This window comes from Rhineura floridana, chromosome 4 (genome assembly GCF_030035675.1).
Source record: "Rhineura floridana isolate rRhiFlo1 chromosome 4, rRhiFlo1.hap2, whole genome shotgun sequence".
In the NCBI taxonomy this organism is placed as follows: domain Eukaryota; kingdom Metazoa; phylum Chordata; class Lepidosauria; order Squamata; family Rhineuridae; genus Rhineura; species Rhineura floridana.
Window position 1 is genome coordinate 44,126,256 of NC_084483.1, and position 23,856 is coordinate 44,150,111.

The following is a 23,856-nucleotide window of genomic DNA, read 5'->3' on the forward strand; positions in this document are numbered from 1 at the left end:
GGAACAATGTTAATAGTGTGGGGAATGCCAAGCTGAAAGAGAAACTTCAATAGTATTGTGGCAGAACAAATGGATGCTTCTATAGGATGCTATAACAGAATCATTGTCATGATTTAATTTATTTATTGCGAACTTAATATGACATGTACAAAACACAGATGTGAGATGGTCTTCGGGTTTGCTGTAAGCACTGGTTAAGACTTCAGAAGCACTCAGCTATAGCCTCAAGTGCAACCTGAAGTAGGTTGTCAGCAAGTTTGAAAGGTTGTTTTGTGTCTCAGATCTCCAAGTGTCATTCATGCAGTTAGAGTCTGCAGTGATGATGACATTTACACAAGGTGATCTTAAACACTTCCCACTTTGACCAGACAATTGGAGCCCTTCGTGCTGACAGTGCCAGTCACTTGCTTAGGAGAAGGAGAGCCAAAGCTCTTTTCCAATACAGGAGACTAGAACTATCAGAGCTCAGAGCTTATGTTTACAACTAAGGCATGCCCAGCTGGATTGGGCCCTGTGCCTGTAGTGTGAACAAGAAACCAAAGTCCAAAATCTTTTAGTGGAATTATGCTAACTTTCTTGGAACCTCAGATATCCCACAATAGGGAAAACGAGTATTGGTTTCTTATATATATATATACAAACAAACAAACAGAGTGTTCTTTCAACCTATCCCACTTTTTTCCTAGTCATAGTTTTTATCCTTTGTTTCCCTCTCTATCTTTCCTTAATAGTCAGAGCTACCTACAAACTGCAAGTGATGTGCCTGGTGGTCACAACTTGGATCCGTCAGCAAACTACAATTCTCCCAAGTTCCGATCAAGGAATCAGAGCTATATGAGAGCAGTGAGCACACTCAGTCAGGCCAGCTGCATCAGCCAGGTTGGAAACATTTTTCTTTTCAGCTTGCTTTTTTTAAACTAGAGTTTATAATATCTCCTAAGCTAGTTATCAGCAATTCAACAAATTAATACCAGAGAATTGAAAATGTGTCAGTTCCTACTCAGATGAAAGGCACATGAAGAGCTTAAGCTATCTGAGATGACCTAAAGAAAAATAATGTGCTGACACTATTGGCCATTTGTCTAAACTGGGAGCTTTGCTTAAGTTCAAGTGAATCATGTCTTATGGCTGAATGCACAAGAGTCTTGGTACTGTTTCACTCACTCCAGTTGGGATGAGGAACTTATGGCCCTCCAGATGTTGTTGGACTCCATTTCCCATCAGCCCCAGTCAACATAGCCAATCAAATAACAATAACAATTAATATTGGGTGGGCCACTGATGTCTTAATTCAACATCATTAGTATCATATTATCTCAGGCTGCTGCCGCTTGTTTCCTTCTCTGTATAATACCGATATGTTTTATTGTTTTACTGTTTTAACATTTTATAGTGCTGGTCATCGACCATAATAAATGATTGATTGATTGAACATGGCCAGTGGTCAGGGAGTAGTAGTTCAACAACATCTGGAAGGCCACAGGTTCCCTATGCATGTTTTAGGGTATACGACTGAAACGTTTTGCATGTACACCTCAAACATATAACAGTAACACCGCCTGGTTTGTTTGGAGCGAGACAAACCAGGAGCCCAAGTTTGGATAGCACAACAAAGTATCAGTGCAGCAGCAAGATGGCCATGATCTCCTCTCCGGGAGTGCACACACTAATGCGTTTGCTCTCAAGCATGGTTTGGCACATTATGAAAATGGCAAACACTGGTTTGCAAATGTATGAATTACTTATCAAGGAGCTCGTGTTGGCCACTCCATGATGAGTACACACTTAATGTCAAACAATGGCTTGATGCCACATTAAGTGTGAAATACCCACTGAATACCAGTTGTGTCTTATTGTGAAATATGCCTGTAATTGAGAATAGCATGTATTTTACAGCTTATCTTTTTCAGGGTGTGAGATAGGAGGTGCTGGCTGTGTGTGTTGTGTAGGATAAAACTTTGGAGTATCATTCTGATTTTTCAGTGTCTATCTTTCCCATTCTAGGTTGAGAAAAGTAGGAAAGTCATGTACATTTTTAATCAATTTAATTCAGTGAGCTGTCCCCTGATCTTTTATTCATTATAGTTCAGTTCTAAGAGGGAATCTGATTATCGATTAGCATTCTATGGACAGTCATCTCAGAGGTTTACAGCTTGAAACAGGCTAAGACCAGCCAGTGAAATTTGCTGATTGTGTTATGAAAAATAAAATATATAAAGGGGAAAAAAGGGGCGAAACATAGTAAGACCTTTCACAAGCCCTTGGCAACTATCTCCTATTTAACAAGAGAACCAGTGGCAGGCACTGGTTTGCGTCAAGAGAACCAGTACAAAATTCAGGCTGGGCTGCATTTGTGTGTGTGGATTCTTCTCAAGTTTATCTCTGCCAGAACCTGAAGTTCCTAAAGACACACAACTGCCTCCCAAAACAGTATCACGGCTTCTCCCTTTCCCTGGTAGTAGCACACAGTGAAACAAAAGTAAACATCAAAAATGAGATTGCCACACTCCAAGCTTCCCTGCCCTTGAACAGTGTGTTGTGCTGCAAGGAGCAGCCGATAAAGAGGAGAGGGCATAGAAAATGCTGAGTCCTGTAACATCTTGTAGTATAAATGTTACAGGTGAGAGAGGATGAGAAGGAGACATGGGTTGCTGTTCATCTTCAGTAATGCCCACTTCATTAGAGTGTCCCACATTCACACTTTGCCTCTTAGCACTTGAAAGGAGACCAGACAGCACTGTTCCCCAACCTAAATGCCTTCCAGATATTTTGGACTACACTTCAGTCTACACCATATACTTAAAGCACATGGTTTCCCCCAAAGGATTCTGGGGACTGTAGTTTCTTTAAGGGTGCTGGGAATTGTCACTCTATGAGGGTGTAGATGTGATAACTCCCATCTGCTCCACCCAGCATGGCCATCTGGGTGGCATCAGGTTGGCCAAGGCTGCTCTGGGAACAGGAAATGAAGTAGGTTAAGAGAATGCTATGTCCACATTGCTCCTGGTTCATACTGCATATATCTCTGCTCCCACCAAGAACAAAGGACTTTACAAGCTGAGAGCAGGTTGGACTGCTGGACATCAGATCCTGACCCTCCATCCCTACACAACCTATGCCACATACACTCTTCATTCCAGTCTTACATATCAATTTATGATGCAGAGGGGGGTGTATTTACAATTTTCACTTCCCCCACCAAAAAAGTGCTATGCTCCCTGCCAGCAAATTGAATCACAAGTAGCAAATAAGATAAACACGCTTATAATCACATCATCCCATCTTTCTTTCCTGGTATTGTTTGAATAAGGCTGTTCAGAATAAGAATGTTTGTCTTTCCAGAGTACGTTAGTTCATTTAATTTGATTAGAAATTAAATAATAATTACAAGGGTCAGAAATAGTTGTTTTCAGAATAATTTAATTATGGAAGTGTATTTATGGGAAATGGTACTATAAGCCTTTCAGTGTAATCCGAGGCTCTTCCCCAGAATTACGTTAACTTAAAAGACATACTTTATTCACTGGATTTTTGCCCCCTTATATTGGCCAGTTCACACAGTGCCTTTTGGGGGGAGGGAGTGGGGCTATACACAAGCCATCACAAGAATATGGGCACACACTGTTGTGAGCAAATGCAATGCCTGTCAGCTAGGTTGCAGACTAAAGGGACTGCCAGTCTTTTTAGACATGGGCACATGTGGAATAGAGGACCACGGGCACCACCCCTTCTGGCTTCTTCTGCCAGGGTCAGCCTTCCCTCACCCCCAGAAAGAAAGAGGGAAAGCACAACACCCACACTTTGCTTTTCCAAGGGGTGTAGATAAAAGCCAGATCCAGTAAAATTAAAACTGCTTCTCTTGAATTTGCATGGTTTTACTTACGGTCTCCAAAACGGTGCCAGCAAATGAAAACTGAAGATGGTAAACTGCACGTTTTAAAATAACAGATTCAGTGGTTGTCAGCACTGCAAAACTTTGATCCAAGGCATGGAACTTCATGAGTTTTGCATAGGAGACATAAAACCACCAACAAATCACATCTGTGTACATAAAGATGACCTATGATTTGGTGGTGGCTTTGATTGCATCCTTTGTAGAAATTATGAGGATCCATAAGGATGAAGTGTACCACAGTGGCACTTGAAAACACTGGATCCATGAATTTTATGGTTCAATCAATGGACACAAATGTGATTTGAGGATGGTTGGCAAGATAAGGAACCCGTGAGACCATGATGCAGTTTCAAGAGGATCCATTTTATCAAGAGGATTCACTCTGTGTGTGTGTGTGTGCAACTTCTCTCTCTCTCACTTTCCATCAAGCCAAGAACTTGCAAACCCAGAAGTATGTCATTTACTGACATCAATAGTGTTATTGGCCCTTTTAGTCCATCTTCTACTATAAATGGCACAGTATATTAATTTTGAAAAAAAATGTGCTAGATGGTGGCCTTAGTTTGACTCTCAGAGGTGTGGCAACTTCTAAAGTAGGGATGGGGAACCTGTGGCCCTCCAGATGTTGCTGAACTCCAGTTCTCCTCAGTCCCAGTCAGCATGATCAATGGTCAGGAATTATGGGAGTTGTAGTCCAGCAACAGCTGGAGGGCCACAGGTTCCCAGTTCCAGTTCTAAAGCAGAGACATTTCTGATGCTCAGCACCAAGAGGGTTACATTTTTCCTGTGAAGAGATAAATCTTCCATTGAACCTATTGTCCCTGACATCCTGCTGTTTATTTCAGTTTATCACTTTTATTTTTACCCTGCCTCACAGTCAATTTCAGCCCCTGAAGCATCTTACAGACACCTAAAAAATACAGTAGCAAATAATCAACTTTCAAAGATAAGCCAGTAAGAAACCAAATTGCAACAATATACATGCAGGATCCCAACATGGTTTGAAGGATTGGGTCATTTCCACCAGTCAGCTACTCTAGGGCTACAACACGCAGATTCATTCTTGCAGTTCCCCTCTTTGTACCTCACATCTAGTGTTGTGACAATATCCTGATCTTCTGGTAATAAAGTGCAACACAAGCAAAACTCTCAATAATAAGCAATTTTGAATGCATAATAGAACAGCAATATCAGTATGGCTGCCTCAAACTATGATTTAAAATTCAGTTCTGCTCCTTGAGTACACTCCCTTGAGTTCTGGTCCTATGTAAAGCCCCGATGTATACCAAATAAGCAGCTTTTGATGTATTTTGATGTATTTATGGTTTTTCTCTCTCTCTCTCTCTCTCACACACACACACACACGAAGGGCAGCTGAAATAGCATGCACTACTGTGAACCTGGGACTCACACACTTCTTCTCTCCATCTCCTTTCCTTATGAGGAGAGGAACTTCAAACATACCAGTTTCCTTTTATACCCAAATATAGAAAACTGGTTTTGTTCAACTACATTTAGTTATAACAATCCTGGATCAAGCTAGTTTTAAATCCTGGTTTGTTTAATAATTGTGATTTGAAAAAAATTACAGTGTCCTCTTTTCAGACGCAAGAAGAAACTGTGGTTTGTTCCTAACTACAAATAGAAGTACACAGTGATAAAGGGCAGGGAGAGAGAGAACATGAACTCAAGACTCCTTCCAGTGCATTCTGAATCAGGACAGCTGACTCAATTGTTTTCCACCTTTACAAAGCTGCTGTTGTTTTTTAAAAAAAACTATTACAGTTTGAATTAAACTCTGGTTTTTTATTTTTTTTATTTTATTTTTTAGTCATTGTCCCTGTTTTGACTTGGAGGTGCTTCCTGTAAAAAAGAAAAAGATGGGGTGGGGGGCAAAGAAGAATAGGCCAGGATTAGCCTCAACTATCCATTTTTTTGTAATTCATATATCTTGCAAATTAATGCTGGAGGCAGGGGTATGTGTCTGTTCTTATTTGTACTATTTACTAAATATAGTCAAGCTAAAAATCATTCTTAAATGTCATTCCAAAATAACATTAGAACTGGACAGCCTACTTAGTGCACAGCTAATAGCAAAGCAGATGTGCATAGTTCAATTATGTTAATGCATTTTGCTACATGCTAAAAGTGTCAAGAGGAGGTGGGGATACTGTATTAATGATCAGGTAGTGCTTGTTTTTGAGGTGTTGCAGCAGAGTCCGTTTCTGACAAAGTAATCTAACAAAAAAACCAAATGCAATGTTGTTGTTTATCTAGATGAGTGAAGCAGAGGTCAATGGGCAATTTGAATCTGTTTGTGAATCAGTGTTTAGTGAAGTTGAAGCTCAGGCCATGGATGCCCTCGACCTGCCAGGTTGTTTCCGAACTAGAAGCCACAGTTACTTGCGTGCCATTCAGGCGGGCTACTCTCAAGATGATGAATGTATCCCTGCAATGGCATCTTCCAATATCACCTCAACAATCAGGTCAACAACAGGTAAGATTATCTACATTGTTCCCTTTGCAATGAGCAGTTTTACTCATGAAAAGTTGAAAATGTGAAAGCTGTTGTATGGGTTGGAGGTGATGTACACTGTATAACCATAACTCATTCTACAGAAAAGCCTTAAGCTGAATACACCTTTTATTTTAGTTCTAACTGCATTTTGCACCGTTTTAGGACATTAGGTCCCTCAGCTGTCCTTTAACCCTGAGCTCCATAGTATAACCAGTGCAAACAATAGCAAACATTATTCTGCTCCAAAATACATTTCTTGGAAGAAAGCCTAATCAGTTTCAAAGCATAACTTTCATGTAGGCATGTGTAGGTTTGTACTTTGCAGCCTTTAGCCCTGGAATTATAACAGCTCAGTTATCTGAAGCAGACATCTGTAGAACAACAGATGTTTTATTGTCCACAGATTCCTAAAATGGCTTGGATATGAGGAGGATTGAGAGAGAGAGAGAGAGAGAGAGAGAGAGAGAGAGAGAGTTTCACAACACCATCCCTGTTCTAAGCAATGTGCACATAGAAAACCATGAATTCTGCTGAAGTTAGGGAAATGGGCAAATATTTAGCTCTAGGGCATTTATTAACTATCATTATTATGCCACTCCTTTGGCAGCCTTTAACCACCTTTCCAGCTCCTTAGAAGCTGCCCATAAAGGAAATTGGTTTTAATTTCCTTAGTTGGAGGAGGGATGGGAATGGAAGATTTTCCCAAATACATATAGAAAGTGAGGCTTCTTACTTTTTTCCAGATGTATCCTCTTTATTTCTTTATTGATACTAGAAGATGCAGCACACAGGGTCTCTTCAGAATATCCCTCCTTTCCACCTGGTGAGATCATGAGAGGGCCATCACAGGCTTCCATGCCACTCTCCCCATATGTACCCCTCCTTCCACAACTATGCACTGAGTGTACACCGTCCTCTGAGGCTGAGAGGCAATGATTGGTCCAAGGTCACCCAGTGAGCTTCATGGCTATGTGGGGATTTGAACCCTGGTCTCCCAGGTCATAGTCCAACACCTTAACCACTACACCACACTAAAGTAGGCTTGATCTGAGCCACACAAAAGCCAGATGTTGTTATACCTCCCTCACACACAAAACACACATCTCCATCCTACATCCAGGCAAGCAAGAGCTCAAGGATACATTCCAGCCAGGCAAAGGTACTTGAGGAGGGTGTAGAGTAGACCAGTGAGGGGTGTGGCCTGGAGAGAAAGGAGTGTGGCCTGGGGAGGAGAGAATGTTCTGGGAATAGTGCTGAGGATTGAATAGAGAGGTCTGGAGGGCTGCATTTGGCCCCAGCGCCTGAGATTACCCATCCTTGCATTACAAACCTGGGTACTGAAATTCCTAGAATAGCCCTCCCCAAACTGGTGTTGACGTGTGTGCGTTGTTGCGTGAAACAGCATACATTACGTTGGAGTTAAGTTGAGCAAGAAACTTCTTCAGAGCATTAGAGCATGTTAAGAGTCTTTATTAAGACATTATGGCCAAAGGCTTAAGAGTAAATACATGTAGAGTTTCTTCAGTCACCCCCCTTCTGGTACCTCTCTCTCCAAAGGTAAACACAGAAGAGAACCTCTCAGTTCAGAGGCAATACACAGAAGACACAGCTTAACACAGATAGCTGCTAGAACTTCTCCCCGTTTATCGCGATGGCTACCATAGCAACGGCCTTGGCAGTCCGTTCCCAGACTGGGCAAAGACATAACTCCCCCTAGTTACAGTTTTTCAGACTTGATGGAAAACAAACTCAGTGACAGTGCGGTTCAATGGTCAACAATCCCCCTTTTTTTCCCATCATGTCTGTAACTCATTACAACAATAACAACAATACATCTTGCAATACAGCTCACATTTCAGTACAGTTCAAAACATCTCTGTACATTTAGCTAGAACTTTATTCAATCAAACTTTGGCTCATTCCAAGCCTTGTCACCAGTTTGCCAAATTTCTCCTCACACAACGGCTTGGTCATTATGTCAGCCATGTTGTTAGTGTCACAAAATGTCAGGTTAACGAACCCCTGCTGCACACAATCCCTTACGTGAAAGTATCTGACACTAATATGTTTTGTTCTTTTGGTATGAGCTTCTGATGTGGCTATCTTGATGCAGGTCTGATTGTCTTCATATACAGTAATCGGAAATTGCATATCAATGCCTATCTCCTGCATGAGCATTGCGAACCACTGTAGCTCATTACAGGCCTGTGATAGAGCCACATACTCTGCTTCTGCACTTGAGGTTGCTACTACATTTTGTTTCTTGCTGCTCCAGTCAATACATGACCCGTGCCACATCACAACTATGCCAGAGGTTGACTTACGACTGCTCAGTTCCCCTGCATGATCTGCATCCACAAAACATTCAAGACCTCCTGTCTTTGCTCCTGACAAAACCAGACTCTTTGTCTTCGTGCCTTTCAGATAACGCACTATCCTTTTAATCCCTTGCCAGTCAGCCTCTGAAGGATGCTCTACCTTCCGGCTTAAAATGCTGACTGCATTACATATGTCTGGGCGAGACACCTTCACCAAATATTGCAATTTCCCTATTATGCGCCTGTACTTCTCAGGTTCTGTACAAGGCGTCTCCTGCACATTCTGTTGGAAAGCCACAACCATTGGAGTCTTCACAACATTGCATTCTGTCATGTTGCATTCTTCTATGATCTGATTTATTTTACTTTCCTGACTCAATGTTATGCTTCCGTCTTCTGCACGCACAATATCCGTGCCTAAATAGTGTGTGACAGGCCCCAAATTCTTTGTGTCCACCTGCCTGCCCAGTTGCTCATTAAATTCTCGTTCCTCTTGCTGCTCATGATAAATATACATGATGCCATCAACATAAACTGCACAGAACGTGGTTTTCATCCCCTGTCTCTTTATATACAAACATAGATCTGCCTTGCATCTTTGGAATCCCATTCCATGCAACACTCTGTCCAATTTCTCATTCCAGCAGCGTGCACTTTGCCGCAGTCCATATATTGATTTATGCAGTTTACACACGAACCCTTCCTTTGACACAGAACCCGGAGGCAGTTCCATATATATCTCCTCTCTTAAATCACCATGTAGGAATGCCGTCCCTATATCGTAGTGATTTACACTCATGTTCTGCATCGCTGCCAGCTTCAGCAGCACACGAATGGACTCATGTTTCACAACCGGGGCGAAAACAGCATCATAATCTGTCCCATGCTGCTGGGTGAATCCCTTGGCAACCAAATGTGCCCTGTACCTCTGTACTTCCCCGGAACTTGCTTTCTTCTTCTTAAACACCCATCTGCAACCTATGGCCTTTCCCCCCATAGGTAAATTTACTAATGTCCACGTGCCATTCTGTTCCATGGCTTTTAATTCTTCCTGCATGGCCTGTTGCCACTTATTTTTCTCTGCCTCAGGCATCAGCCTAATTTCATTAAATGAGGTTGGTTCCGCACATTCCACGTGCTTCATTTGAATGGTTAATGCCGACGGTGTCACAACAGCAGTCTGTTTACAGCCCTGACTGTCATTCTCTTTCCGCCCCATTAAACTCAAGGCATCAGCACACTTCACACCCACGGACATTCTAAACTGCCCCTGTGTCATGAATCCCTGGCAGACAACTTTGTCTCTTCTCTGCATAAAACATTTTCCTCTATCAAATGTTACACAATACCCAGAATTCACCAGTTTTTGAACTGATAAAATATTATGAGCCAATTCCGGAACAAACAAACATTCTGACATTATCCCAAGTTTATTAAATCTCACCAGTCCTCGGGCTTCCACCCGTTTCTGTGATCCATCCGCAAGTTGCACAAAATCCTGCACTTCTTCTGAAGCATAAAATAAACTTCTGTCTTTGATTAATATATGGCTTGCCCCGCTGTCAACAAGCCAGTCAATAGGTGCTAAAGTTTGTGGCTTCTGTTTACAAACAAAGTTCACACTTCCCTGCTTCAAGCCTCCGTCCCTGGAGTTTCGCTTGACTGCACAGTCTTTTCGGAGATGCCCACGAGCCCCACAGGCATAACAAGCCTTTAACAGCTGCTGCTTGTAATCCTGTTTGCTTTCGGCTGCCTCCTCCGGTTCGGCACTTTTCTCCTCCTTGCTCCTGACAGCTTCCATCAGCTCGGCTCTCTGCACCTTCTGCCTCCGCTGCCATTCCTGGGACAAATCCTGCAACGCGTCCCACATCTGTTTGGCCGATGGCTCATCTCTCACACACATCAGTTGAGAATCCGATAGAGCCAAGATTATAAACGCCTGCGCCCTCTGATCTTTGCGCTTCCAGGCCGCGGTCAATACCGCCGGGGGTGGTTCATCTATAATGTCCCATAAATCCTCTGTTATCAGCAAAGCCCGCATCCTCGGCTTCCAGCTGCCATAATTCTTTTCCGTCAATCTTTCCATTGGCAAGCCCCCCCCAGACAGGTTTACAGCCATGTTGCTCACCTCCGTCTGGTACAATCAATCAAGCTGCCCTCTGGAACTCCGTCTGCCGTTCAGACCAGCAACTTACTCCCGTGTAATGCGCTGTGGATCTGGGCCCATAACCCTGTTGACGTGTGTGCGTTGTTGCGTGAAACAGCATACATTACGTTGGAGTTAAGTTGAGCAAGAAACTTCTTCAGAGCATTAGAGCATGTTAAGAGTCTTTATTAAGACATTATGGCCAAAGGCTTAAGAGTAAATACATGTAGAGTTTCTTCAGTCACCCCCCTTCTGGTACCTCTCTCTCCAAAGGTAAACACAGAAGAGAACCTCTCAGTTCAGAGGCAATACACAGAAGACACAGCTTAACACAGATAGCTGCTAGAACTTCTCCCCATTTATCGCGATGGCTACCATAGCAACGGCCTTGGCAGTCCGTTCCCAGACTGGGCAAAGACATAACTCCCCCTAGTTACAGTTTTTCAGACTTGATGGAAAACAAACTCAGTGACAGTGCGGTTCAATGGTCAACAACTGGTGCCCTTCAGATGCTTTGGGCTGCAGTTCTTATAACCCCGACCCAGTCTGTCCAATGATCAGGCATGATGGGAGTTTTACGTGCAAAAAGATATTGAGGCCATCAAGTTTGGGAAAGGCGGCTGTAAATCAAGCATATGTGATTACTGAGAAGGCTGCATTCAAATTACTTGGGATTTCCTGGCTTGAGTATTCACTTCTATTTGGGGAAAGGGGACAAGGTCACCAGGCTGGTTCTTTACTAGCTTCTAAAAGCCAGGCAAAGTCTTTCCTGTTGTCTTTAACTTTTAATATCCATTAAATGTCTTTGCTATTTAGCTTATGCTGCTGCAGCACCTTTAATTTTTGTCAAAATTTGTGAATATATTGTAAATACCATTGATGGTATTATATGATCACAATTTCTTTTGTAAGCCACCTTTTAAATAAATTATGTACACTGTGAACAGTCAGGCATTGTTTATTCTCTCAGTCCTGGGCTTGCTGCTGTCATGGGTTGATGTTTGGGCGGGCCTTGTTGCTGTGGCACATATGTGTGATCTTTATCCCATTCATCATAGTGGAGAATGTCACACTTTAAAAGAAAAAGAATCCACCACACAATGGAAGCAAGAGAATGTTATCCTGCACCATAGGTATGGGTAACATTTTTATTGTTAATAATGTTGGCGACCACTAGTAGGATCTCTGCTGCTGTCATCAATGGCAGTAGCCCTAAAAATAAGCTTTAGAAAAGCTAGATGCAGTGATGCAGTGGTAATGTCCTCCCTTCACCCACAGATTAGCTATTTTAATATGTCACTCAGTCCTAAGTACTGCCCTTGGGTATTTGGATTAGGCTGTGGGTAAGGGAGGCATTGTAAGTCATATAAGGCACTAACAAGCCAAAATCATACTTAAATCCCATTTATTTCTCTGTCTTGATGGTTTTATGCCATGTGTAAAATTGTGTCCCTTGATTAGCTATCTTCTGGTTAAACCAAGTGGTTTTGCCTTTGGAAATTGTCCAGTTCTCATTATACACATGAAAGATACCTTTTTCGTCTCCTGGCTGTATATCAGGTGATTTCTTGCTCAAATAGTTCATCTTTCTGTCTTGTTAAGCTAAGTAAAATGACTCCAGAGAAAAAAGTGGGACCATTGTTCCAAACATCATCAAATTTAGAAAGCTGAAAATCTGGATTGGTTTGCTGGCAATATATCTTGTAACCACTTAAAATATCCATGCCATTGAACAAATCAGCTCTTGTGTTCTGAGAGAATGCAAGCATAAGTAAAATATTAAAATAGAATATACAGTATATCAGATTGCCAAAGAAGTGTGACAATTATGTGCTACAGTGTTAAGTGAAACTTTCAATTTGTTATTAGTTTCTAAATGATGGAGTAACTATTTCATATTTCTGCATTTGAAATGCAGTGGACAGCACTTTCTTTGCACGTTATTTTCATTCTTCAAATGACCATTTACTTATTAATCTGAAGCAAACCAAATTAAATATAGTGCAGCATGTTAGAAATAATTTGATATGTAGAATCTTTTATGTAAAAGGCAGAAAGGTCAGACTTTGATTTTAAAATTTGTAGTGAATGGACTGCTTTGAATATGTTTAATTTAATAATATTATCTGATTTAATTTTTTGTTTTTGCTAATGACATTTTGTAGACCAGTAAAATTGTTACTTGCTGAAACAGTATAACTCTTCTTGATGCTGAGGTTATATCCTACCTGACTGCACTACAATTTTAATATGTAATCTATATAGGAATAGCAAACTTGCCAGGTTTTGTTAACATGCTTGTAGGGAATCACACAAATAGCTCAAGTAAAATGCATACTGTCTAGTCCCATGTTTCTGTACACAAAATACAGACTATGCATAAACAAGTCCCCAAAGACAGGGAAGTGTTTTGCCAGCACTTGCATCCTGTCTGATCCCTGTCCATGCAACATACACTGCATGGTCATGCTTGGGAAGGAATTTTACCTCCCAGCAGGATGTCCTTGCCATAAGTGCCAGCCAGTTAAGGTATACAAGCTGCTTGCAAGTGCAGGTGATGGATGATATGGAATCTGGCTGGATTCCCAAACCTGCTGATATGCTCAAGAAGCCAAATGTGTTCTGAACATCATCATAGAGTGCTGTGATTACCTTTTAGATGTTCATGGCATCTGATTGCCTGCCACTGTCTTACATTTGTGAGGAAGGTGCAAGATGCGTCCCCCCATAGCAACAGGAATAAAACAGCCAACAATTGGTTTATAGGTGAAAATAGGCCACAGCTTCATTGATTAGAGCAAGTAAGTGAGGTTGGCATGGCAGTAAGGTCGACCATGGTATCCTTGTGGGCAGCCTTGCTGGGATGGGACTTGGGGGCACTGTTTTACAGTGGCTCCGCTCCTTCCTGGAGGGACGAACCCAGAAGGTTAACATTTTAGGATTGTGTCTGTCGTGTCCATGTGTTTAACTATGTTTAGTTATTTTGTTATATTGTTTCAATGTGTTTGATATATGTTTTTAATTGTATACTGGATGTTTTTATGCTGTAAACCGCCCAGAGAGCTTTGGCTATTGGGCAGTATAGAAATATAATAAATAAATAAATAAATAAATAAATAAATAAATAAATAAATAAATAAATAAATAAATAAATAAATAAATAAATAAATAAGGTAGTGCTGGGGGATTCTTGTTCGACTCCTTGGCTGTTGGCCTGTAGGGTCCCCCAGGGCTCAGTTTTGTCCTCCATGCTATTTAACATCTGCATGAAACTCCTGGGAGAGGTTGTCTGGGGGTTTGGGGTCCAGTGCCATCAGTATGCTGATGACACCCAACTCTATCTCCCCTTTCCACCTAACTCCAAGGGAGCTGTCTTGGTCCTGAACCGGTGTCTGGCATCGGTGGTGGATTGGATGAGGGTGAACAAATTGAAGCTTAATCCAGACAAGACAGAGGTGCTCCTGGTCAGTCAAAAGGTGAATCAGGGTATAGTGATTCAGCCTGTGCTAGATGGGGTTACACTCCCCCTGAAGACGCAGGTTCACAGTTTGGGTGTGCTCCTGGACTCAGCTTTAAACTTGGAGGCCCAGGTTTCTACGGTAGCCAGGAGTGCTTTTACAAGATTAGTGCGCCAACTGCGCCCGTTCCTTGAGCCATCTGATCTGGCCACGGTGACACATGCCTTGGTTACATCACGTTTAGATTACTGTTAACGCATTCTGAAGACTGTTCAGAAACTTCAGCTGGTGCAACGAGCTGCGGCCAGAATGCTAACTGGGGCTGGATACAGGGATCATGCAACTTCCCTGTTACAGCAGCTCCACTGGCTGCCAGTTTGTTTCTGGACACAATTCAAAGTGCTGGTTATGACCTACAAAGCCCTATATGGCTTAGGTCCAGGCTATCTGTCAGACCGTATCTCCCTATATGAGCCTGCCCGGGCCCTGAGATCCTCAGGAGAGGCCCTTCTATCAATCCCCACATCTACACAAGTATGTTTAGTGGTGACGTGAGATAGGGCATTTTCGGTGGCTGTCGCTAGGCTCTGGAATTCCTTTCCTAGGGAGGCAAGAATGGCCCCCTCTTTGCAATCCTTCCATTGGCAGGTAAAGACTTTTTTATTCCAACAGGACTTTGGAGCTGAAGGTTGCTAAGGGCATGGCTTGAAGAAGATGCTGCGTTGTTATTGTTTAATTGTACTATTTTAAACTGAGGTAATTTATTAAGTGTATGTTTGAAAGGTTTTAATATTGCAAATAGTTTAATTCTATTTATATTAGATTATTGTATGTTCTTAATTATACGTATTTTTATCTGGAAGCCGCCTTGAGTTCCAGTTTGGAAAATAGGGCAGGGTAAAAATAAAGATAATAAATAAATAAGGTGAGGATCTGCTGCCATTCCGGCAGCCCTCATTGAGGGAATGCCAAATCGGTCCAACTAGCAGTTGGGCAGCACCCTTGGCAGTTGGGCAGCATGAGACTTAGGTGAGGCATCTGCCCATCTGCCTAAGATCCTGCTGGCTAATCAGTAGGGGGTGGTTGCGAGCTGTATGAGGCCCAGCCCCTCCCAAGTTACGGGCACGGCCAGTGAGTATCCTATTAGACCCACTATGGGGGTTGCCCTTATATTTGATCCTGCCCAATACCTTTTCCGCCTTGAGTTGTGACAAAAGTATATGAATGCCTAACAACTGCACAGCAACCACTGAGGGATAGATGGAAAAACCTGCTCAATCTAGAGCCAATTTGATTGAGAGGAAAAATTCCTATCCAGCTCTGTCGGCTGGCTCAGTGGCACACTAAACAGAGGGAGGACTGAGGGGAAAAGCCGGTGACCAAAGAAAGAGGCTGACATCAGGCAGGCCCTCTGAGGCTCTCACAGGATCGCCCAAGATTACAAATGATCCTATGAGAGCCAGAGTGGGCAAGAGGAGGAATCTGCCTCCCATGGCTTTCAGGGGGCATGCGCCACCCCACAAAGGCACCCTGCGCCAAGGGTGCAAAGCTGTTCTTATCTATTTATTATAATGATATTGATTTCTATTTTGCCACTATAGGCAAAGGCCCATCCATCAGCGTCAGAAGGTTTGAGTGATAGGAATTGTTATTTCTAAATAATTTTAACTGTGGTTATCTGAGAATAAGTAGGAGACTGTAAGGTTCCAGAGGGGCTTCCTAAAGTTAAAGAGACCTAAAGACCTGAATCCATCTATTTTGGGTTGAAATTATATGGTTATCTAGACTTGCAGCCACTTGAATCAGTTGCCTTCATCTGCTGGAAATTTATTTATTTATTGCATTTGTATACCGCCCCATAGCCGAAGCTCTCTGGGCTGTTTGCAATAACTAAAAACATTAAAAACAAATATACAAATTTAAAAACACATCTTTTAAAAACACAATTTAAAACAATTTAAAACACATGCTAAAATGCCTGGAAGAAGAGGAAAGTCTTGACCTGGCGCTGAAAAGATAACAGTGTTGGCGCCAGGCACACCTCGTCAGAAAGATCATTCCATAATTTGGGGGCCACCACTGAGAAGGCCCTCTCCCTTATAGTTTTATGTGCATCCCCTCTTATCATTTTTGGTGGACACAAGTTTCTAAGTAGGGACAAACTCAGTGTTCAGAAAAATCACAGTCCTTGCTGGACTGGAGCATTATTTTCTTTTATATTTTTATCTCACTTTTCAAGATTAAAATAAAAAGCCTTCCAACTAACCAACATTCATTAATAAAATCACAGTGAACAAATATATTGTTGTGCACACCTTAGGGATGGGTGATAAATTCAATTCAGTTTGCATTTCAAGCCAAATCTATGGAATTCACACTTTCCAAAACAATATGAGAACCAAAAGACAGCCGTCCTTTGAAATTCACATATTCAAATTTTGCAGTTCAGTTCACCAACCAAACAGTATTTAGAAAAATGCATGTATCGGGGAGAGTGTGCATAAAAATGAGTCTATTTGTGAAAATAACATACAAGAGTGCATTACATGATGGGAAATTGCTTGCAGAAATGTGTACATCAAGCAAAACTGCCTACAAAAATGTGTTCATGAGGAGAAATTCACACTAAAATGCTAGAGAATTTTCATGAGAATTTTTTTCACAAAAATCTCATATTGCTGCAGAAATGTGAGAGAACTGAATTTAAGATTGGAAACATGAGAAATGGAGAGAACTACACTTGACAGATATTTCCATTCCTAGCGCACCCAGTCTCTAAGCGGGGCGAGACTTCCAGAGGTTCCTGTGCTTACCCAGGGCTTGTTTTCCTTGGAATGAAGGTCAGCGAAGATTGTGGTGTCTTTAGGATGTATGATTTATTTACACATATATACAGCCCAAAGATAAGATGGAGGGGTTCACCGCATAAACAGGTCTTGTTTCCCCAGGGAAGCACCCCAGAGCAATGGCTTGGGATTCAGCCTGCACAGAGCAAGCCTCTCCTTGTGTCTGTTTAGCTTCCCAGCTTCACCTACACTCTCTCCAAATCTACCTTCTGCCCCAGCCAGGGGACGGGGAGGGATACCCTTGTCCCTATGGCAACACATTGTTCTGCTGGCAGAGTTCCTATAGCATCCTTTGACATTCAGATCAATCCATTGACAGGCCTATTAACTCACAGATTGGACTGGCCCTAATTATTAGCTTATGAAAAGAACTAATTTGAGCAGTTCAGCTCAGTCCAACTCAGTTCAGCTCAATCCAACACAAAGGCCACATTCACACTACATATTTATTCCACTATTATTCCACTTTAAACAGCCATGGCTTCCCCCAAAGAATCCCGGGAAGTGTAGTTTGTGAAGGAAGCTGAGAGCTATTAGGAGACTCCCGTTCTCCTGCTAAAGCTCCAGCGGCCAGAGTACTTTAACAGTCACAGCTTCTTCCCACAGAATTCTGGGAATTGGAGCTCTCCTAACGGTCTCCTAACAACTCAACACCCTTCACAAAGTACACTTCCCATTATTCTTTGAGGGAAGCCATGACTGTTTAAAGTGGAATAATAGTGGAATAAATGTATGGTGTGAATGTGGCCTTTTACAAGGACAGGATTATACATTGGAACCCACAGAAATCATCCATCCCAACCCCACAATCCTATAAAAATATAGTTGGTGGTAGATGGTGCAGAAAAACTAGTTTTGAGAAGGAAAGGGGCAGACTAACACCATCATTTGGGCAGCAAGAATTTAGTACATGCTTTAGGACCTTAAAATATTGTGACTGAAAACTGGCAGAGCAACTTAAGCAGCTAGAAACAGCTGCAAAGCTAGGGGACCTGCTCTGGGAGTGAGTATCTGAGCATCTGGGTGCTTGCTGCTCATTCCTTTGAGTTGCTGTCCCTTGAGACAGCTGAAGTCCCTGGTAAGTGCTGCAAGGACTGGGACCCCTGCCTGACCCTGGCTCCAGAGAGAGGCTGCAGTTAATCTTGAAGCCTCTTGCATCAGCTGCTGGCTGGGTCAGGAGGCATAAAAGCCCAGCTGCCCTTGGGCAGTGGGTTTGCTGCCAGTGGGGTTGCCACTGAAGGGGGTTGCCCCTTTGAGAGACCCTTAGGGAGTCCCGAGGGTGAGGGTGCTACCCCCCTTCTATTACCTTTTCTTTTTTCTTGTTCTTTTTAATTTGATTTCTTTTAAACCAATCTAGAGGAGATTGGTGGTGGGAAAGGTGTGTGGTGCATGTGTAGTTCCTGCACAGGGTGGGAGCCTGCGCATGATAGGAGAAAGTTGCCAGATGCCTTCAGAGTGAGAGTCTGTAACTGGCAGAAAGCAGGCCCTCCCTGGGTGTGAGACAGGAGGGGGAGTAGATGGGTCCTGTGTGAAAAAGTTTGAATGGGTATGACTGTTCCCAATTCTCGCAGAGGCCTACTGGGATAATTGGCTCTGGCAGGTTTTGTTGGTGGGCTCACGTTGGGTCCATATCAGGAGTTTAGGAGAAGTCATAATACAGAGGAGCATGGGTGATGCCACCCCAATTTCAGTGATTACAGGCAGAGGGAAATATAGCCATGGGGATGTGGTGAATTACCATAGAAGACGAGGGCAAGGCTATCTGCTCCTTGTTGCTTGCTGCCACTCCTCTCATGGATGGGTTCCTTGTTGCTCATGTGCTGTGCCCACTGGCCTGTGTGTTGTTGTTGAACACCAGATTGGTACACAATAAGACCACTCTCATCCATGATTTGATTGTGGATGAAGGTGCCGATTTGGTGTGCATTACCAAGACCTGGGTGGGTGAGCTTGGAGGAGTTGATCTGACCCAACTTTGCCCACCTGGATACTTGGTGCAACACCAGCACAGGCTGCAGGGATGGAGGGAAGGAGTTGCTGTGGTCTACAGAACTTCCATCTCTGTCACTAGCAAACCACTCTGTCTTGGAGCTGGCTGTGAGGGCCTGCACCTGGTGTCGGGCCGAGGAGATAGTAAACTAGGGTTACTGCTGGTGTATCGTCCACCCTGCTGCCTGGCAGCTTCTCTGACCGAGCTGGCAGAGGCCATCTCAGCTGTGGTGTTGGAGGAGCCCCGAACGATAGTGCTGGGTGATTTCAATTACCATGCTGAGACTCCCTCTAGTGTTCTAGCTTGGGACTTCATGGCCTCCATGACAACCATGGGGCTGTCTCAAATTGTTACTGGCCCAACACATAGGGCAGGGCACACCCTCGACTTGGTTTTTTACTCCAGATGGAGGAAGGGGTGGTCTGGAGATGAGGGGGTGGATGTCATCCCATTGTCATAGTCAGATCACTTCCTGGTGAAGTTTAGACTTATGGCTCCTATCCTGCACGGGTGGTGGACAGATTAAAATGGTCCGCCCCCGGAGCCTAATGGAATCCATAGGATTCCTGAATGCCCTGGGGGAGTTCCCAGTAGGTAGAGCAGATGACCCTGTTGAAGCCCTTGTCATGCTGTGGAACAATGAGGTGCATCGGGCTCTTGACATGGTTGCCCCCGAGCACCCTCTCCGGCATTGTGGAGCCCAGCTTTAACCTTGGTACACCAGTGAGCTAAGGGCAATGAAACAGGCTGGATGACAGCTAGAGCACAAGTGGCGAAAGACATGCTGTGAGGCTGATTGGGCGTGAGTAAAACATGATAACCGTGCCTACTGTGTGTCAGTGGGGGCAGAGAAGAAGGCCCACTTCTCTGCCTCCATCACATCTTCAAGTAGCCGTTCAGTGGAGCTTTTCTGTATTGTTAGGGATCTGTTGACATCAACTCCAGGAAATGGAGTTTTAGACCCTTTGGAGGCCCACTGAATTGTTTGCAAGGCACTTTGAGGGTAAAGTTGCTCGCCTCCGTAGCAGTCTTGATTGCCCCTCCACATCTACTGTAGTCCGTAATGAGGTGTCCAGTGCAACGTCTGCTGCAACTTCTTGGGGATGGTTTCAGTTGATCGGCCTGATGATGTAGACAAGGTGCTTGCGATGATGCAGCCAGCAAAGTGTCCTCTCGACCCTTGCCCTTCTTGGCTTATTAAAGCTTGCCGAGGGGGTCTGACCAAATGGATCAAGGGTGTGGTCAATGCAACATTGCGAGAGGGAATGGTTCCAGCCGCCTTGAAAGAGATGGTGATCCAACCACTCCTGAAAAAGCCCACCCTGGACCCTTTGGTTTGTGACAACTACCGACCGGTTGCAAATACTCCCCTTTTAGGGAAGGTGATTGAGCGGGTTGTGGCGCAGCAATTGCAAGTACTCTCGGATGAAACAGATTATCTTGACCCATCCCAGTCTGGGTTCAGCCCTGGTTATGGGACTGAATCGGCCTTGCTCGCCCTGATGGATGACCTTTATCGGGAGAAGGACGGGGGAGTGCAACCCTGTTATTCTTACTTGATCTCTCAGCAGCTTTTGATACCATTGACCGTGGTATCCTTCTGGGCCGATTTGGTTAGATGGGTATTGGAGGCACTGTTTTACAGTGGATCCAATCCTATCTCCAGGGTCGCTCTCAGAGAATAGCATTGGGTGACTCTCTTTTGGCCCCCTGGCAGTTGTGCTGTGGGGTGCAGAGTACCATCTTGTCCCCCATGCTGTTAAACATCTATATGAAGCCCTTGGGAGCGGTCTTCAGGAGATCTGGGGCGAGGTGTGCAGCAGTATGCTGATGATACCCAGCTCTATTTCTCAGTAACATCTGAATCAGGAGAGGCCGTGCAAGCCCTGAACCGCTGCCTGGACTCAGTGGTGGGCTGGATGAGGGCCAATAAACTGAGTCTGAATCCTAGCAAGACAGAGGCGCTGTATGTTGGTGGTTCCCGAGTTCGGATAATTGGTCAGTTGCCTGCTTTGGATGGGGTCATATTCCCTCTGAAAGAGCAAGTCCGTAGTCTGGGGGTGCTTCTGGATCCATCTTTGTCGCTAGAGGCCCAGGTGACCTCTGTGGCTAGGAGTGCCTTTTACCAGCTTCGGCTGGTGAGACAGCTGCGGCCGTTTCTGGACCGGGATAGCTGACCACTGTTGTCCATGCACTGGTAACCTCCAGGCTGGATTACTGCAATGCGCTCTATGTGGGGCTGCCCTTGTAGTTGGTCCGGAAGCTGCAGCAATATGCGGCGGTGAGACTGCTCCCTGGGGCAGGATATCGCCAACATGTCACCCTGCTGCTGAAAGAATTGCACTGGCTGCTCATTTGCTACCAGGCCAAGTTGAAGGTTCTAGTTTTGGTGTACAAATCCTTATACAGCTCGGGACCAGGATACTTGAAAGACAGTCTTACTCCTTATATACCCAGTCGATCACTGTGCTCTGCAGGTGAAGGCGTCCTGCAGATACCATCTTATCAGGAGGTTCATTCTGCACAATACAGGAAACGGACCTTTAGTGTGGCAGCACCTACGCTGTGGAATTCCCTCCCCTTGAATATTAGGCAGGGGCCATCTCTGCTATCTTTTTGGTGCCTTTTGAAGACTTTCGTCTTTAAACAAGCCTTTTAAGTTGAGATCTATCCCAGTCTGCGTCTGTGTTAGAATTGCTTGTTAATATGTTTTTTTATTAATATGTTTTTAACCCTTTTTTAAAGCTATTTTTAAAGCTTTTAAAAAATGTTTTTAATGTTTTGTTTTAATGTATTTTAAGGTCTGTTTTATGATATTTTAAAGTGTTTTTTAGCATTTCTGTTTGCCACACTGGGCTCCTGCTGGGAGGAAGGGTGGAATATAAATCAAATAATAAATAAATAAAATAGAAATACTTGGAAGAAACACTCACTACCATTTGGAATTATCCCTCTTCATCTAAATAGTTCTTAATTCTCAGTAAATTTCCTTGGGATTTCAGCCAGCTCAAAAACGAAAGCAACATGAAATCTAAAGAGCACTCTTTGGTACTACAGGAAATAAATGAGCCTTGTAGTGCATCCTGAAGATCGTCAAAGAGGTCCTGACAAACTATCAAGAGGAATGAGCCCCAAAGGAAAAGCCCCAAATTAAAAAGCTCAGCTTCTGGCCTTTTCAATTTTGATCCTAGGAGCTGATAAAAAGAGTGTTGCAGGTGATTTTAGCTGTGTTAGTGGGATGTGACTTGAAAGACTGTTTGTAAAACAAACATCCTCGACCATTCTGGCTGGAGTTAAAAGGTTATTGAGAAAGAGGTGGGAACTTATGCTGTTTAGATTGATGAAGTGAACAGTGGCGAGATAGCCTTCTGGAAACTGCATAAGGTTATGCTCCATGGAATTATGGAGATCAGTTTCAATCAGTCATCTTGCTGACCCCATAAAACCAGCTGTTATGAGGTCAGTACTTTGGGGGGTCAGACTCTTCTAACTGTAGGTGAATAGCAGAGAACATTGGGGGGGAGAAACCAACAGGCCTTGATTCACAGACACTTTTAGCTTCCAAAGACTTCTATGAATTTAATTATATATTTGCCTGCATTTCTAAATCCAATTGATCTAAGCACTATCACACAGCAGAAGAATATATGATGCTGCTTGAATCATAAGATCCTCAAATATTTCCCTCCAAGGTCACTTGAAATGCACAATGCTGGATGCCACTAAGTGACACCTATTATAATGATACTTAAAGGGCACCCTTATAAAAGGCACAATTAATCATGGGATTGTTATAGCATAGATTCTCAACTATGATGTAGTGAACTTACCTGGGAGCATGCTGATTATTTCTCAGACACACCCACCCACCCACACTTCAGTGCAGGAAACAGTATCTGAAGGTACCACACTTTACTAAGCATTTTCATTCCTATGTGAGGCTTGTAGCAATTAAACACCTCACAGTTTTCTCAGGGTACACATGTTTTCTAACAGGAACCATTGAGGTGGTGACTATCAGTTCCTGCATGGCTTTTATTTGCAATGTGCAGAATTTGTTCATTTAAGCCCTCAGTGTTTTTTCCTATGTAAGACCCCATTTAATATAAGACTGTGCAGTTCTTTTATTTAAGAGCTCAGTTGATTGGATTTGTATATTTCAGAATAAGAAGTATTTGATTTTTCACTAATCAAAGCAAAATATTCAAGTAAAATTGGGACTTCTAAAAATATCAACAAATAGCACTGAATGTTTTCTGCAGAACCCTACCAATATTGAAGATTAACATTAAACACAGAGTTACACCTTAAATGATACCTGATTCTATAAATGTCTACTCAGAACTCAGCCTCTTTGTTTTCAGTGGAGTCTTATGTTGCAATCCTCTACCCACTCACCTGGGTACACATGGTCATCCTGCTCCTCACGTTGAGCACAATATACATTTTCATGATAGCTAGGGACTTGCCAACTTCTCCTCTAGCATGGGCTATAGGGACCCTCAGGCTTGAGGGTAACCACCTACTATGTTTCCTCTACCCAGAAGCATTTTTACAGTGTAAGGCTTAGTACTTGCAAACGTTTCCCAGTCCAGTATCCCCCATCTTCTTTTTTAGCTCTATACACTTACATATGCAGGCAAACTAATATTTGCAAATGTAGCATATATCACATGTCAGCATAG

The 23,856-nt window shown here is 43.2% G+C and overlaps 1 protein-coding gene across 1 annotated transcript in view; it reads left to right on the top strand.

The window, feature by feature from the left end:
• The window catches only part of DLGAP2 (DLG associated protein 2), a 590,667-nt gene that overhangs the window by 477,890 nt on the left and 88,921 nt on the right, over nt 1–23,856 (top strand). The window contains exons 6-7 of the mRNA XM_061626231.1: nt 732–879; nt 6,173–6,392. Of these exons, the coding sequence (XP_061482215.1) occupies nt 732–879; nt 6,173–6,392 (368 nt within the window). The remainder of the gene's footprint in view (nt 1–731; nt 880–6,172; nt 6,393–23,856) is intronic.